Source organism: Lytechinus variegatus, chromosome 5 (genome assembly GCF_018143015.1).
Source record: "Lytechinus variegatus isolate NC3 chromosome 5, Lvar_3.0, whole genome shotgun sequence".
Taxonomy (NCBI): Eukaryota; Metazoa; Echinodermata; class Echinoidea; order Temnopleuroida; family Toxopneustidae; genus Lytechinus; species Lytechinus variegatus.
The window spans coordinates 8,642,429-8,659,788 of record NC_054744.1 but is presented as its reverse complement, the minus strand read 5'-3'; the positions used below and the strand labels follow the sequence as shown (position 1 = coordinate 8,659,788).

Sequence of the window (17,360 nt, the reverse complement as noted above, 5' to 3'; positions counted from 1 at the left end):
CATTCAATGTTTTCTTGAAAATTCACTGTGCTTCTCTTTGTTTCCAAAGGATATTGTTCAAATTTCTTGTAGGAAATATAACAATGATGGCTTTCCATAGAATTGAGGTTGATTGGATCAATCATAACTCTTTTTAAGACAAGGCCCAGGACGTAAACTGCCTTAGCATCCAAGTGGTAAAAGTGGTTTTATTCATTTCAATAATGATCGTATTTGAAAGAAAGTGGTGTCATTTTATCACGGGACAATAATGAAGACTGTTCAGTAAAATCCACTATAACTATAATAATATGCAACATTTACAATGTTTCTAAGTGCTGCATACTGTTACCCCGGCTTTAGAATGGCTACTCTGATCGGATGCTCAAGCATTCAAGAATTTCTTCCTACCAGGTGCCCATTTACTACACCTGGAGCCCGTTTCTTAAAGGACTTACAACTATTGTAAATTTGACATTATGGCAACTACCATGGTAACCTTGATTCTGATTGGCTGCTGAGCCCTGTTACAAATGTAGTTGCCATTATGGCAAAGTTACAAGTACTTTATGAAACAGGCCCCAGGGTAGAGTGTGGCAAATGTAGATAAACGCCTTGCCAAAGATTGCAGGTGTTGTGGTGGGCCTCGAACCCCAAACATTGGTTCAAAGTCCGGGGATTGTTAACCACTGAGCCATAACACCTCTGACAATGAAGCAGATAAACAGAAGGGTGAAAGTTTAAGTTTCAAAGATTTTAGCTTGTTGCCATCTCGCCCGGGTTTTCCCTGAACATAACAAATATGGGATTTATGAATTCGGTAGTCAACTGGGTGAATGTTTCTGCTTTATGATAAGAAAAATTCATGAAGATATGCAGTGGTCAATTATACATTAACTCCAAAAGAATTAACAATAAGTCATTTTAAATTGCTTGCTTGCTTTCTTAAAATATTTTCCATAAGAGCGCATTGTGTTCAATACTCCGAACAGCTCAAAATTTTGCCTCAATATGCTATTACTATCTACAGATAATCTTTCTGAAAAAAAGGCATTAAGCTTTATATCATCTTGGGGGGTACTTATTTTACGAATGAATACACACATGCAAAAAACAAAAACAAAAATCAAGACTGAGATTCAAGATAAATCATTTTTTTAATAGTAATTCCACAACTGATTAATTATACTGTACATATACAAAGGCTGTGAAACATACATAAAACTATCTGCACTCAATATTTTTCATATCTTTTCTTTAAAATCTGTGAGGTTAGTGATACAGAATAACATGGTTATTCTATATCATCTCTTTAAAATTTCATTTGTATATTCAACAAAAATATATTTTTTTTCCATCGAATTAGTACTACACACTGGCTGTAATACTGGATCGCTAGGTACCCCTACGGAAACATCTATGCAGTAAACGCTTCGACAAATATTTAAACAAGTCTACCTATACTGGATATAAAAGAGCGACTTCCAATAATTAACAAACAGCCAGGCCAGCATACATTTTTTTCGTTCGTGGTGCAATGAAATTCACATGCACATAATTCCACATTGTCATATATTTCTTGCATTTATTCATCAAAAACACAGACAAGATACAGTACACCCCCAACTGCACAAAAATGTACAAAGCTTTGCATGTCGATGATAAAAAGTAGCCATTATTTCAAAAACATGGTATCTGGATTTACATTATCATACCTCTATTAATTTTTTTTTGTCATGTGAGCTCATCATCACGGGTACACAGCAACAGAACGAAAGTTCCATGATGCTGCTTAATACCATGGTCACATTTGTTCTACGGCTGCCGTACGGCGAGTCGAAAACAGCCGTTTTAACATTTTTGTACCAGCTAACTATAGGTGGTTTGAATAAAATTGAATAAAACGGCTGTTTTCGTCTCGCCGTACGGCCGCCGTAGAGCAAATGTGACCAAGGTATAACTCTCAGTATTTCTGATTGATTATCCAGAGATGTTCTACTTCATTAAAAAATGCATTATAATAAAACATGAAAACGCGATAGAAAAATCAGTTCATTCTGAACCGGATGAATAAAAAGGAATCGTATAAGATTAGTTAAACTCGGTGTTAAAACATCTGTATCAAAATTATATATAAAAATTATGTCAGAACTCTGCTCATATTCTTTTCTTTCATTTCAGCACAACTTATAAGTGAATATTAATTGGAGGTTTAACTCCCATCGAAGCAGCATATTGGGAGCCATAGAGGCTTTACCTACAACGGGGATTATAAACATGAAACTTGTTATAATATATAGATAGAATTGGTCCTTTGTATCCTTTTTAAACTCGCAATGTGGATATAACCCTATCTCTACATGGATGCTACACGAAGGAATAATGGAAGAAATTAACAACATAAAATAAAAATATACCATGTTTGCTGACAGAGAAGAAATGCTGTAGTTCTTTGCAATATCCAACTCATAGTATTCTATAAGAAACAGGAGTCTGACGCAAAATGTGGAGAAAAGGATGGAAACAGCAGTGAAGAATTAGTTGAAAGGTGACAGAGACGATACTTTAAGTGTGCAATAGGTGAGTTTTGACAGAAATTCACGACATAGTTATCCCCCTAAAGACAACAACACACAATCTGACTGACCACTTGGTTTTACACTAGGACACTATGCAAGGACTGTTTTCACATTTTAATAAAAATACTAGATATCTTTACTACATGATTTAATTTTTTTTAAAGAAAAAGGAGACAAAAATGTGCATTTCTACACACCAACCAATCAAGAATTAGAGTCTACTTATCTTATTACATGGGGAAAATGATTCCAGTATGTTGAAGCTCACAAGGACAACTTTCAGTCACTGGCCCATGTGCGAGAAAGTGAATAAGTGAGACGGAGAGGGTCACTGACTAACCCAAGAGCCCTGGGGGGTGTATATGAATTAAGACCATTATACTCTCGAGCTTGGTCTTTGAGAGCCTATCACGTTCATTGGGTGACAATGATATTACCCTGTTACAGTTGTAGAACACCCACAAGGGTCACGAGTCCTTGGAAGGATTGCAAAGGATATCATATGGTTTCATCTTAAGGATATCTCATCAACATAATACTTAAAAAGACTATCTCGAAAGGTTTCATCTAAAGAGTGTCTCATCAACAGGATAATTAAAAGAATATCTCTAAAGGTTTCATCTAAAGAGTGTATCATCAACAGGATAATTAAAAGAATGTCTCTAAAGGTTTCATCTAAAGAGCGTCTCATCAACAGGATTCCTCTAAAGATATCCCAGAAGAATTCCTCAAACAGATATCTCGAAATGATTCACATACAGACATTTCTCAAAGATTTTTCAAAAGGGCTCCTCTGGAGGATCCATAAAAAGGATTTATCTCAAGGATTCCTCGAAAGAGATCCTAAACATTTCCTCAATAGGATATCTCTAAAGAATTCGCATACAGACATTTCTCAAAGATTCTTCCAAAGGACTCCTCTTGAGGATCCATCAAAAGGACTCATCCGAAGGATTCCTCAACAGAGATCCTCCAAAAGGTTCCAGCAACCACTGAATTCCACAAGATGATGCTACCTACATGCTTCACATCAAACACGGAGACACAGTTACAACAGGTAAGGCACAGACGTGTTCGTACTTGACTTTCTGACAATGGCAAAACAAAAGAAATCTTGCATTCCAGCAGTAGCACCTCCATCCTTCAATTATGACTTTGTCAGAAGAGAAACTTCAGGAGGACCATTGTCTGAGCCATTAAGAACAAACTGAATTTCACTCTCTTGAGTCAAAAATCAACACAATCGGGATTCAATGTACCAGTGTTAGGATGGTCTGATTTTGTCCTTTTTTTCTTTTTTTTTTGTTTTACAATTGCAAATTAGTGTAGTGTGTTTCCATGGAAGGATGCGTGTTCTGATGATCAGCCATTGTTCATTAACCGTGGGTAACTATTTCAATTTTCTTGTCTTATCTTAAAAATATATATATTTGGACACATGTTGCCGTCCGATCTCATGGTGTAATGAGCATCCGAAGTAAAGAATTTAAAGAAGTGTAGACCATCATTAACAAACCAAATTAAATTGGATCCAAGTTGAGAATTTACACAGTGATATACTTGTAGCTTGCCTAAAAAGCCAATACGATTCTAGGTTGTGGAAGAGAAATCCCCCCGAATGTTATCTCATATTGTGGGAAATATAAATGGAAGACAGACCAGAAAATATTGTGCTCTTTCATTTCTCTTTATACTAAACCTTGTGATCTGTGACCATGTTTTCTTGTTTCAAGCGAAAAGGTGTTAAGAGGCAGGAAAAGAGGCTTGGTTTTTAGGGAACAAGAAGGAAAATAAACAGGACAGTTATATAATCTGCTTTGTATTTCTTTATTTTTTTATACTAAACTACCTGTTTATTGAATGTGCAGATACAAAATGCCATTTTTCAATTTTAATGCAACCTCATGATAGTCTATTATTGTACATCCAGTGCAGTGGTAAATAATCTTTGGCCAACTCGTGAAATAGCGAGTTTTTAGTTTTTACTATTTAACCAGTTCCCTAACAAATTCTTTTCACAGGAACAAGTGATGTGTATTTTACAGAACACCGTTTAGAGCACAATCTTTATCCTCCGATACAATATAAAGATTTAAAAAATTGAAGATATGATTAATCTTTCATAAATATTTGATTTCATTGATTGAATTTCAGAAATGAACAGACACAACGTGAAGTTTGAAGATTTTTTCACTTATCTATAAGAGAATGAAAATCTGTTAGTTTCAACAATTGAGGTAGCAACATGATAACATTAAAGAAGTTAAATAGTAAAAAAAAAAAAGAAATAGGAAGAAATTAAAAGGGGTGATTCAATAACCAGGCCGCGATTTAGAAAGTGAACAATAAACAGACAATTTAAGAAAAGTATCAGACAGACGTAGCTTGCAGTTGCACCTGAATAAGATTACAAAAAAAGCTCTACAATGGGGTAAAAACCAAACGGTAAAAAAAAAGGGGGATTGGAATACAACAAAAAGGATAAGTCACACTCACAAAGTCATGATAGAGAATGCAAAAGCATTTAAATGAAACAAGTTATCTACAAGATAATAGAAACCAATCAACCAAAAAGCAGACAGTGTCAGAGTTACAATGTATTCAACTCATATCTCACATGTACACAATAGATATTGATAAGCATTCTATTTTTTTTTCCTAAACACAGTTGTAAAGAGATTTCTGTACATACTGTACATAAGACTTTCAATCTTATAAAATCTTTCAAAAACGATATTCTCTCTTTCTCTTTTAAAAAATTCATTTCTTCATTTGACACAATATATATGTACATAAATAGATCTCTGGCGTTTTAGAGACAGATTCACACAAAAAAAATGTGGAAAATATAGAAGTCTAGAATTGATTCTTTGAAAAGATATGATACAAGCGATAAAACCCCTATTACTTTTTTTACTAAATATAGTTATGATCTGCTATTAACAAAGCTGTGCCAATGTATTTCATCACACTCGTTCTTTATTCTTTACATAATATCCACTTTGGTAATTTCATTACTCTACAAAAAAAGGTAGTTAATCTGATACCACTTGGTTTCAAAACATATTTTTACAACAAATTCCATCAATTCACTCTATGAATATTGTACGTAAAACAAGATAATTAATGTATACACAGCGGCATATTTCAGTCCTCTTTTGCAAATCAAAATAAGCAAAATCCATCCTATTTTTTTTTTATTTAGAAGCCAGCCTAAATGCCAGCATAACTTGCCAGTGCATATTAATAGTTTGAGTGATTGATCAGTGAATAATACTATAATCATCCAGCTGCTTCTACAAAAATTCATACCATTTGAGCGGTGAAAAACCCAATACAAATCAATCATGAAAAACTTGCAAAATTTGCAATCAATTTAAAGTGAAGACAGTAAGTCAACAAAAATGGTGATTTATGTACATTTTCTATCAATGTAACAAAATCAATAATACAACAGAACTGAGGGAGCAGACATTTGAAAAAGAATGATTTTCATAAAAAATCTTGCAGTACAAGAAGCTCGACATATGAATGTAATCAATGTAGTCCTTGCATTACTTATAGATAGTAACTTATCATTTTTCTCTTTTTTTTGGTTGCTTTGTACAAGACGAACACTTACACACTGCTCAACAGTAGACTTGTTCGTGCAGATGCCATTTATTTTTATTTTCACAATTTCCAGCTATTCTACAATAGATCAAATCACTGAGATTACACAAAACACACACGCACACACTCAATAAAGTGTAGATAAAACTGCACTACATATTTTCATAATCTGTTCCCGTAATTCTCAAGAAATGCGGCTTTCATGAATATCTTTTCTTCCAAGGAATGACTCTATCTCTTTCTTACTCATATGGCAAATGTACAGTCTTGCATTGATATTCATTGTGAAATTTTAACATTCATGATTCTAATACACGATATCAAATTGTTGACGCAAATACCTCCAATGACATACAAAGTGCAGTTTTTTCTACATGAGGACGAGCACATCACAAGATACAATATATATCTTCAATATCAAAATATATAATATAAAGCATTTATCCCACAACTTCCTTCTCTGACTAAGTCCCACTCCATTTTCCACCGCCAAATCATTTATAGTATAGAAAAAACAAAATACATTGATCACAAGCACTGAGCAGTGAGTGGGCATTCAAAAACTGTGCTGCTTATGTACACCAAACAGTACTCTGAAATATAATGAAATATAAAAAGAAAATACTAAAGAATAGAAGTCTCGTCTTCTTTCCATACAAATCAAAGTGTGCTGGGTGGAGTAAGTAAGGGGGGGGGGAGAGGGAAGTTGGTTGCAGCATGGTATGATGCAAATGACAATATTAGTAATAGGGTACTTGTATAGTGAGCATATCCACCTTACTATCACCCCGGCTAAGCTGGGTAACCAATTTCAGCTTTTCAAGCAATTACTTCTTGCTGGTACCCAATCACCTTTCACTTCTTAGCTGTCGATGAATTCTTTCTCTCGGCCACATGGGGCGGCCATCTTGCTTTCTGAGTTGGATATTTTTTATCGCCTGCTTCTACTGCAGGCAAGACTTTTCATCCCTCTTAATCTTTTGATTTCTAGTCTAGAAACCCGTCACACTCTCCAGTGGGAAACAAGAAAACTTGCTTCAAAATTAAAGTGTGGGAGTAAATCAGTGTTACCACCCTTAATAATGGAGGCCTACTTAATGATGTAAGGATCATTATCTCTCGAAAAGATTTATCCATTGGTATTCTGATGTATGTCATGGTCATTCGCCTCGTTAAAGTGAGCTGTTAAACAATACGTCCCAATCAAGACTTGTTGTTTTTTTTTATTAAGTTTACCCGAGAGTAATTGATGTAAGATCATCCCAGTATAGCTTTCTGTATGAGCTGCCAAAGGGATTACTCCATCAAGTACTGAAAATCTATAAACATTAGGTGTAAGATACATGGGGTATGATGTAACAACCCCAATGTATCATATGCTCACAAACACAAGATAATGATTTAAAGATTTAATTTCTTCTTTGCATCTGATGTAAAATATATTAAAAATTTTGTATTGATAAAATGGGATTTTCATATAAGTGGAATTTCATGAAAATGACTGCAAATTAAAACTTCATCTACATCCTTACAATACTCTCAAGGAAAGACAATCTTTTCCCTCTAGAACTGCTACGGACTTTGATGTAGCAGCTGCAAAGTGAAGCCACGGATGGGTTTTTTTTCTGGCTGGCACATCCAACATCTGTAAGGTTTCACACAAATATAAAATAAACAAGACAATGGGCAATCATGCATGCGTGCTGTGAAGAAAATACCCAGCTGGAATACATGGTGCGGTGGAAAATAGTGCAGAGAAGTCTTCTTTCGCAAAAATCCTCATTCATCTCTCCCCAAACTAGGCTAATAAAATCTGATGGACAAGTCCCTTTTTCTGTTATTTCAGCGAGTTTCAGCGGCTCAGCTCGGAAGCGGGGTCGTCCCCTCCACCTCTCTCTCTCTCGTTGCGTGTTTGTCCCCCGACTTCCGATGAGATGGTGCTGAAAACCTGGGTAGGCCGGCCTTACGAAACCCAGGCTTCACCGATGCGAGGTCTTTTGCTGGGCGGAAGGTCTTTGCGGATGTCCTCAGGGTTTGGATAGTGTGAAGGGGAGCTACCCGGATGCTGCTGCGGAGGCTGCTGTTGGTGACCCTGTGGATGCATCAGCTTTCTCTCTTTGGGCGGTGAGACCGGCTCACACTTGATGTTGGGGTTAATAGACTGGTCCATGTCCATTCCACTCTCGTGTTGGTGTTGCGTCATCGACGTGGAGGGCGTCCTGCATCCAAGAACAATAATATGGTAGTGTCAAAATGGCCTCACATTGCCTGTTCTCTCACTTTCTCAAGAAGAAATAAAACAAATATCTGCTATCTTGGGCAGGAAAATAGCATTCAATTTCTTACTAATTGTATACAAAGCACTTCATGGTCAAGCTCCCGGCTAAACCACAGAATTGTTAAGTTATAAAACCAGTCAACATGATCGCAATTTGCGCAGTTCGAGGAAATCCCTGTTTTTACAGGGATAAATCATTTGCCTGTGTAGCCCCAAAACTCTGGAATGGCTTACCCCTGGAAGTCAGAAAAACACCATCCATAAACAATTAAAAAAACTCAAAACACATCTATTTCATCAATGACAAGCATTTTGGAGTCTGACATAGAATATAAACTTTGGTGAAAAAGTTTCTGTGCTCTATAAATGTAATAAATCTATATATGAAATAGTCAGCCATTTAACATCAAAGGGAATACAAAACCAATATCTATCATTGTTGCATGTTGGAGAAACTACTTTAAAAAATGACCAAAAAGTGAATCTTTGCTAAAGCTGGTAAAAACATGTGGAAACCTTTTAGAAAATCTCAATTGCTGACACAAAGATTCATCAAAGGGGTGTTTCATGAAACAAAGACTGATTTCTCAGTTACAATTTTCTCTCAGCCAATCATGAGCACTGATTTCGGTAGCTTAATAACAAAAGCCAATCAAAATATTTAATTCATGATAACGATCTCAAAAAGTCTTGTAAGAATGATTATTTAGGCCAAGGGAATAAAAATGTGTGGAAATAGGGCAAGGATTGAGGAAGATGGTGGTCAGAATGACAGAGAGGAAACGGGAAAGAGACTCGGAGGAGACGGGAAGAAACAGAGAAATTGAAGGACAGGAGGGAGGGAGGTCGGATGGATAAATACTCACAGATTATGACTGCCTATACCAGCAGCTTGTATAGCAGCCGTTAGAGGGCCTTGCTGAATATTACTCCAGCCCGACACCAGCGGGGAGTTGTAGTTGGTCAGCTGGCTTAGGTCTGCACTGGATAAGGGAAATTCCCCACCTGAAATAACAAAACAAAAGATTTGACAATTTCTTAATTTGATAATTAAATTGATCTCATCAATATTATGATAAAGTGGTGAAACAAATTGTTTATCAATGAATATCACATACAACAAGGACCTATTGGTTTTTTTTTTTAAAGCTGAAGTTCATCTAGTTGCCCCAAACAATTTTATGAAAAAAAAGTCATTAACATCAGGGTTTAACAGTCAACATATGATAGATCCAGACCTGGTTCATTCAAATAAACATACAGGGAATAATTTTGCTTGACAAAATTAATAGCATTTTTGGTTATAACAGAAAAGCTCTCAACTTATTACTATACAGTCTTATGTAAACATATGCTATACAAGAGTTATTATGCAGAGCAGTCTTTCAAAAATGTGGAGCAAATTGCGATGTGATACAAGAACAAGTGGAATGCCTCTGGTGTGATGTGAAACTCATGCAGGATGTTCAGTGATACTTGATTAACCTTATGAACTAGGTCCATATATTTTTTAAGTTATGATAACATTTCAAAAAATTAACCTTAGGTTAAGATTTTGATGTCGATTCCCGTTACATGGTCTAAGTTCATTGACCCTAAATGACCTTTGACCTTGGTCATGTGAGATGAAACTCAGGCAGGATGTTCAGTAATACTTGATTAACCTTATGGCCAAGTTTCATGAACTAGGTCCATATACATTCTAAGTTATGCTGTCATTTCAAAAACTTAACCTTTGGTTAAGATTTGGTGTTGACGCCACAGCCGTCTGAAAAGCGTTGCCTATAGTCTCTCTGCTATGCAGGTGAGACAAAAATTGTTCACCGACAAATCCATGTAAAACCATGAAATCTATGCTGAAAATTATCACAATGAAGACCTCTAACACAGCTAAGCACATGTAAAGGAGTGAATTATCATCATTGCTTGGAAAAACGCCTGGATTGAGTGCTATGCTTAAGGGCCTGAAAAAAATGCGTTTTCTGTGAATTTCTGTGTTCCTCCTGAATTCCATGAATTTTGGGGTTCTCGGTTTTCCATATCATGGAAAATTGAAGACTCTGATCTAGACCTTAATGTGTTTTTTTTTTAATGGTATTCTAGCTCAGTTTATTTTCTGTTATTGGTACTAAAACATTATCTGATCCAAGTATTGCATTGCACGATAAATAGACATAAATAGGGGGCCATAGCATGATTTTAGAGGTAAAGTGAATTTATAAACCTATCCCCTGATTAACATCGAATAATGTCTTTTCTGAGAAACTTCTCTTGATGACATCCTTTAATTCTTGGCAGTGGCACAGTGAAAAAACAGCCCCCGCATGGCAGGACCGTGACTCAGACGAGGCTGGGGCGTCCTGGTTCCGAGCGTGGGTTCCAATAGGAAGGATAACCCCATTATGAGAGGGGAAGCAGGGAATAACGGCAACGTCGCTATCCTTACAATAACATGTCAGGTATTGGGATCTGGGAGGGGGGGTGGCCATTGTTCCCTTCAAGGTACATGTATATGTGGTACATAGTATTCCAGCACAGTGTACAGTGTGATACATTTTTATGAGAGTGAATAAACGTACATCACTTGCTATTATGACATAATAGTAATAATTTGGTTATTTACAATGCACTTTAATAAGACATACACTTTACTATATATGCGCCAGAGTAGGAAATACACCAAGGCGAGGCTTGATTTTTCTCTCATGACAGCCCAAATCGCCCCTATCATTCATTCTAGAGTCGCCCCAAGATCTGTCGTAAAAAAATATTCAAGATTATTTAAAATCAATGTTCTAACTACATGGCAGAATAATATTTGCTTTTACAGCATAATTGCTTGTTACCCCCTAAAAAGTAGCCCTTAAAAAGCAAGAAATGGCCCCCCAAATTCTGCAATTGCCCCAATGTGGGAGAAAAAAAATAGCCCCTAGAAAATAACATTATTTTCTACCCTGCTAAGCGCTTATTCAACAGATATGTAACGACCCCAGTCATTGGATTCGATCAGTCTTTGTCGGTGGTGGGGGGGGGTGCCCTATCATGCGTGGAACTATTACATAAAAAATCATTCTGTTTGATGATGGGAAGAGGGCGAGGGGTTAAAAAAAAGTGCATTATCTAACAAAAAAAAATGTTCGGGAATTGCACAATACTATGGCAGATACCAGTATGTCTGATTAATTGTCTCATAAAAAAATGGAGAATTATTGGGCTATACAGTGTGTAAAAAAAAAAAGCTATTCCAAGCATAGAAGTCTATATTCATATTGTATCAAGGAAGAGATTTCTTTGGCACTAAACATGGTCACACATGGAATAGCCCTTAGTAGACTATATCGATGAATGCAGACTGAAAAAGCTGGTGGGTTTTCTCGACTGTAACCAGATATCAATAAACAGATGAGTTACTTTTTTCCTATTCTGGAATATTTTCAATGCAGGAATCTAGTATCTTTGAAATTGAACCTGCAACATTTGAATTACCTTTAGTGTTTTATATACACACTGTACCAGGCTTCAAACTATAATCCTAAAAGTTTGTCAAACCTCATCACTCAAATGCTGAACTCATGAAAGTGACTTCATTTTTAGTAGTTTCCTCAATTAAAGTTATTACGATTTATATTTCTGCAACTTTAAATGTACTTGGCGAAATAACTACCCCACTGCATGAAAATTTTGTACTTTCATGTCTTGTGCATCTTTTTGATAGCAAATTTTCAACACCCAGGTATGCGGTTCTGAAACTTCACATTTTGTAAGCACGTGTCAGACCAAAATTGCTCCAAAACGTGATTTCCTGAACAAAGTCAAAGCAACTTGTGTTTTCCACCAAAAATTAGAAATGTATGATTATTCTTACTTCTGCTAGTTTAAATGGATTTATTTTTGGTTAATTATGATCACAAAATGGTTCCTGATAAAGTTTATCGAGAACAAAAATGAACAAAAGTCTGAAAAAAATCAAATAAATACATGAGAAATTCACACAAAATATGTAGAAAATTAAATGTTTTGGCATTTTTCACTTAAAAGCAAAAACATACAAATTTCATACCATTATTTCCATACTTAATGAATTAAAAAAAACATAAGAATTTAATTAGCAGAAACGTCTACCATTCAGCCATGTAGTTTACATCTGCCTTTACATGCGAAAATCTGTGGCGATCTCAAGATCAGCAGCCAAAATCTGAAGGGAGGGGTCAATATGATCCCCCCCCCCCCCCCCCGATATATCCGGGTTTGAAATAGCCCAGTTAAATTAGGGTTAAAGCTCAACTCAAGTCAAAGCCACATAAATTATTTAATATAGAAGTCATTATATGGAGGTCAATTGTCAAAAATATCAACATAGAAATACATGTAGATCTTGCTACTTAAATAATTTTCGGAGTTTTTTTTTTTTTCCTCCATTTATTCAACTAACACATCCTTTCCATGTACTTTGCCTTTACCAAGCTTCTTTTATCAGATTGAAGATGCAACCTACCTGCTTGATACGCCGTAGGTAACGCTGACGGATAGTTGGTAAGACCCTGTGGGTTGCTAGGCGTGGCCAAGGACACCGCTGGCGTCGCTAACGGTTGATTTGCTAACTGAGCTGCTGCAGCATGCTAGAGGGAGGTAAGAAGGCGAGACATCACATTTTATAATAATGTGATTTCAAAACCATGGGATAATACATGTACAATAATAATGACAGCTCTTTGCCTGAGGATACAAAGCACTTGCTATTGTTATCCCGGCTTTAGCTCGAGCTACCATCACCGGCACTCAGTGCATGCAAGGAATTAATCCTGCCGTGTACCCATTCACGTCACCTGGGTCAAGTGCATGCAGTGTGGATAAGTTTCTTGCTGAAGGAGAACAAAGATTCAAACCTACGACCCTGTTTGAAAGACGAGAGTCAGAACCACCAAACCGAAAGGCCTCCAACATTTCATCAGTAAAGACAATTTCTGAGTTCACAGGGTTCCATCATGGAGTTATTATTACTTCTTGATTCAAGAGACTCATACCCCTTTCATATTGCGCTTTTCACCGGAGAAGTTCGCCAGTGAAAGGGAAAGTGTCCAGTATGAAAGGTACACAGGAGAACTTCACCGGTGAAGTTCGCCGGCGAACTTCTCCACCTCTAGAGGTGGAGAACTTCGACAGCGAAACTGTTTCACCAGTGAAGTTCGCCGGTAAAAAGGCCAGTATGAAAGCAAACCGGAGAACTTCTCCTCTTTAATGACGTCAGAGGTCAATTTTTTTCTCTCCCGAAGTCCCCCGTACTGAGATTCTGTGCGCGATAAGTTGCAAGATCAGCTGAATGCTATAGCCAAGTAGATACCCTTGAACATAATTCTTTTTTTACTATATTTATTAAAAAACACCTTTTACATGTATAAAATGCGCTAAAATATAAAAACAAGGTGATATTGTCTCTTTTTCTCGTAATACTTCCAAAATATGTCGTAATTATTTTTTTCTTATACCTTTTTGTAATAGGTAAGAAGAAGAAATGTTTACAATTTTCTTTCGTTTTGTTCTGCAATCGCCCGTCGCCTTTCGCCGGGGAAGAAATGTCAGTGCGAAAGGTACATTTTTTACTTCGCCGGGAAAGTGAGGAATGCGAGGCGGAGAAGTTCGCCGGTGAAAAATTAAGAGGGCAGTATGAAAGGGGTATCATATTTGACGGATAAGATTGCAAACTCCAGCATGTAACAATATATCCAACCCCATCCCTAACAAGCTCAAGAATTAACAGGGGTTTTTTTTCAGGAAATGAAATTCTTAGAGCTGTTTTGGAGGAAATTGTTTATTCTCAAAGATACAAAAATCAGACATAATGACTCGCATAATAGTATGAACAGATACCATACAATTATTTTGTATGGTTTTCTTTCAACCATACTCTCCAACCAAAAATCAATATACATATCATTCATCAAGTCTCCAGCATTCAATATTTCCTTCAAGCCATGCTCAGCCGTACAATATGTATGACTATGAAGATTGATCAACTTTTGAGTTTCCTTGTACTATTCAAATCAAGGAGAAAACATTATACACATAAGCGTTAATGTTATGGACATATCATTCCAGGAAGATTGTTTTTTCCAGGGCCCCATCTTACAAAGTTATGATTGATCCAATCAATCGTAACTCTATGGACATCCATCAGTGTCATCATTTTTTCGACGGGAAATTTGCACAATGTCCTTTGTAAACAAAGAGAAGCACAGTGAATTTTCAAGAAATCAATGAATGCATGAATATTTTGAACATGCATAATAGATGTTGACGTAGCTGGCCGTCCATAGTTGTTATTGATCAGATCAAACGCAACTCTGTAAGACCGGGCCCTGGATTACTTTTTGATCTACTAGCCATGGACTCTCCCCCCACCCCCCTGCAAACCCAGTAAAAAAAATGTAAAAGAATTGCAGTATTTTGAGGGATAAAAATTGATTTGGGGTGAAAACAAAATAGTTTAAACTTTCTCCTACATCTGTATAATAAAATTTTGATTGAAAAAAATCATAAAACCTGCCATATTTTTATTTATAAAAGGACAAAATTCTGCAAAAAAAGGAAACACTTGGCATCTCTGCTAGATTTCTTTTTTAATTGTACATATATTTCCTCTACGAAGAATGTATATATAACATTTTCATTTATTTGAATGAATGATAAAAGAGCAATGTTAATTAAATTCCTTTCTCATTGCTGGGAACAAGTGCCCTGCCCGGGGAACCCCAGACATTCACGAGTCTGATGAGGTGCCTTAGACCACTCGGCCACGGCACCTCCACATCGCTGCTAGATGCTTCATACAATGCATTAGAGAGCTGGAAGATGGGACACTCACGTTCGGTATGTTTCCTCTCGAGCTCGGTATGACCACTTTGAGGTTCGGTCTACTGGGCGGCTTGCCCATCGGCTTCAGAGGGAGATGGTTGTTGTTGCCCCCTCCTCCTCCACCACCACCGCCGCCGGCCCCGCTGGGCGACACCGGGTTCATGTTCGAAGTGGGCACATGAAAGTAAGTAGTATTTCCTGTAGGGTTGACAACGGCCAAGGGGAGAGAAAGATGACAGGTGATTAAACAAAGCAGCAACTAGGCTTTGTGCGGTGATTGGTATTAAAGGTTAACCGCAGGAGAGGAAGTAGTTATTAATTATGCTTTATCATGACGACATGAAAGTACTTGAGACAGATGAATACCTTTCCATTCATTCTGATATTGCATTAAACCGAGTTCAAGAAGCTTCTGTTTTGAACTATAAAGATATCACTTTTACCAATAAAGTGTGAATCAATTCCTTCAAATAACCTTGAGAGAATATCAAAGTCTTTTAATTTCATAAAAACAAAAAAAATTGTGTTACAAATTTGAAACAAGATTTGTATGAATTTTTAAGTTTGAAGCTACTTGTATAATCAATGTTGACTACACAATAGATATTTTGATTGATGAAAAATACAAGCAAAGAGCCAAAAACACTTCTAAAAAAATAATAATTAAGTGGAAAACCTCCAAGTCACTTAGTTCTTATTGTCTGAAATCCATGTAAATCTTGAATTAACAATTTATCTGTGGATTGTGATATTCATCTACTCTTTTCTCTTATTTTATTGCTTTCGTGGAGAGGAATTTTCTGAAAAGGTTGGTTCTTCCTTAAAACATTAGAATAATCAATGTGAGAAGAAAAAGGAATACACAATCAATGAGGAGCAGTGAGGTATTATCAATTCTTGAATAAACAATGAAAAATTATGTATCAACTTCAAACTAAAATGGCCTGATAAATACACACATGGAGAAGAGCATAGATGTACATGTCATATGAAAGAGACTACATGCAGAGGTATATTCTAGAATTGTTAATGGCTGGCAATTACATGAAGACAAAGACTGCATTCCAATTAATTGGTATTTGATGAAAGATGAGCTGTACTTGTATATTTTGCAATATTTCCTTTTTGAAATGCGTTCAAGAATCAATTAAATCACATGTATTTCCCTGGCATGCTATACTTATGGTCTCGGTTTTGCTTTTACGCTTTAGTAATAGCCTTTACGTGAAAAGTGAAAGTGTTATGATAGTGAGCATGCAAAAACTGTTCTGAAAGTGGGAATGGAAATCTATCCAAAAAAAGAGTCAACTCTCACATCATTCCCAGACAATAGCAGTTATATATCAAAGAAGAATGAAAAACTGAACAATTAAATGTATGAAAACGGGAAAATCAAAGAAATAAAGCAATGAAAGTTTGAGAAAAATTGAACAGATAGTATTAAAGTTATGAGCATTCGAATGCTGAGATCACTAATGATATGGAGATTCCCATATAGGCAACGCCACCAAGATTTGTAATGTCACAGAAGTATTATAACTCTCCCCTTAGGTACAATATACCCCACAGCAATTCCAATAATGGTTCAAACTCTTTGTCAATAGGTAGTTTCAGACCGCCTCGAAGTTCGTCAGTTCCAGGTATTTTCTGATCGGGAAATTTACCCGATCAGAAAATACCAGGTAATATTGGCAATGTGAAAGCATATTACACGTAATATCCCCAAAAGAAAATCCCTACTCAATTTGAAGGTACTTGGCAAAATTACGAGAACTTTCGCGGGTTTTTTTTCCAAGGTCGCAGGTATTTTGGCAATGTGAAAGCAATTTACAGGAACTTTTAGCCAAACGTGTAGTTGGGCGCGGGCCCTGTTGGTGACTGCTGAGCTAGTGGTTTTGAATCTCGCGCCTTGCCTGCTAATATCAGACCATACTGCGCATGCTCCTAACTTCAGGAATTTATCCCGAAGGGTATGTTTCGGGGCGGTGTGAATGCAGGAATAATTAATGGGTATTTTTTAGCCTAAAAAAGTTCTCGTAATTTAACGGGTTCTTATGATC

The 17,360-nt window shown here is 36.4% G+C and overlaps 1 protein-coding gene across 2 annotated transcripts in view; it reads right to left on the bottom strand.

The window, feature by feature from the left end:
- Window positions 1–4,288: 4,288 nt before the first annotated feature.
- The window catches only part of LOC121415207 (myocyte-specific enhancer factor 2A-like), a 77,181-nt gene continuing 64,109 nt past the window's right edge, over window positions 4,289–17,360 (bottom strand). For both annotated transcript variants that reach the window (XM_041608372.1, XM_041608373.1), the window contains 4 exons: window positions 15,311–15,498; window positions 12,944–13,067; window positions 9,315–9,453; window positions 4,289–8,389 (listed from right to left, as the gene is read on the bottom strand). In XM_041608372.1, the coding sequence (XP_041464306.1) occupies window positions 8,134–8,389; window positions 9,315–9,453; window positions 12,944–13,067; window positions 15,311–15,498 (707 nt within the window). In that variant the 3' untranslated portion in view covers window positions 4,289–8,133. The remainder of the gene's footprint in view (window positions 8,390–9,314; window positions 9,454–12,943; window positions 13,068–15,310; window positions 15,499–17,360) is intronic.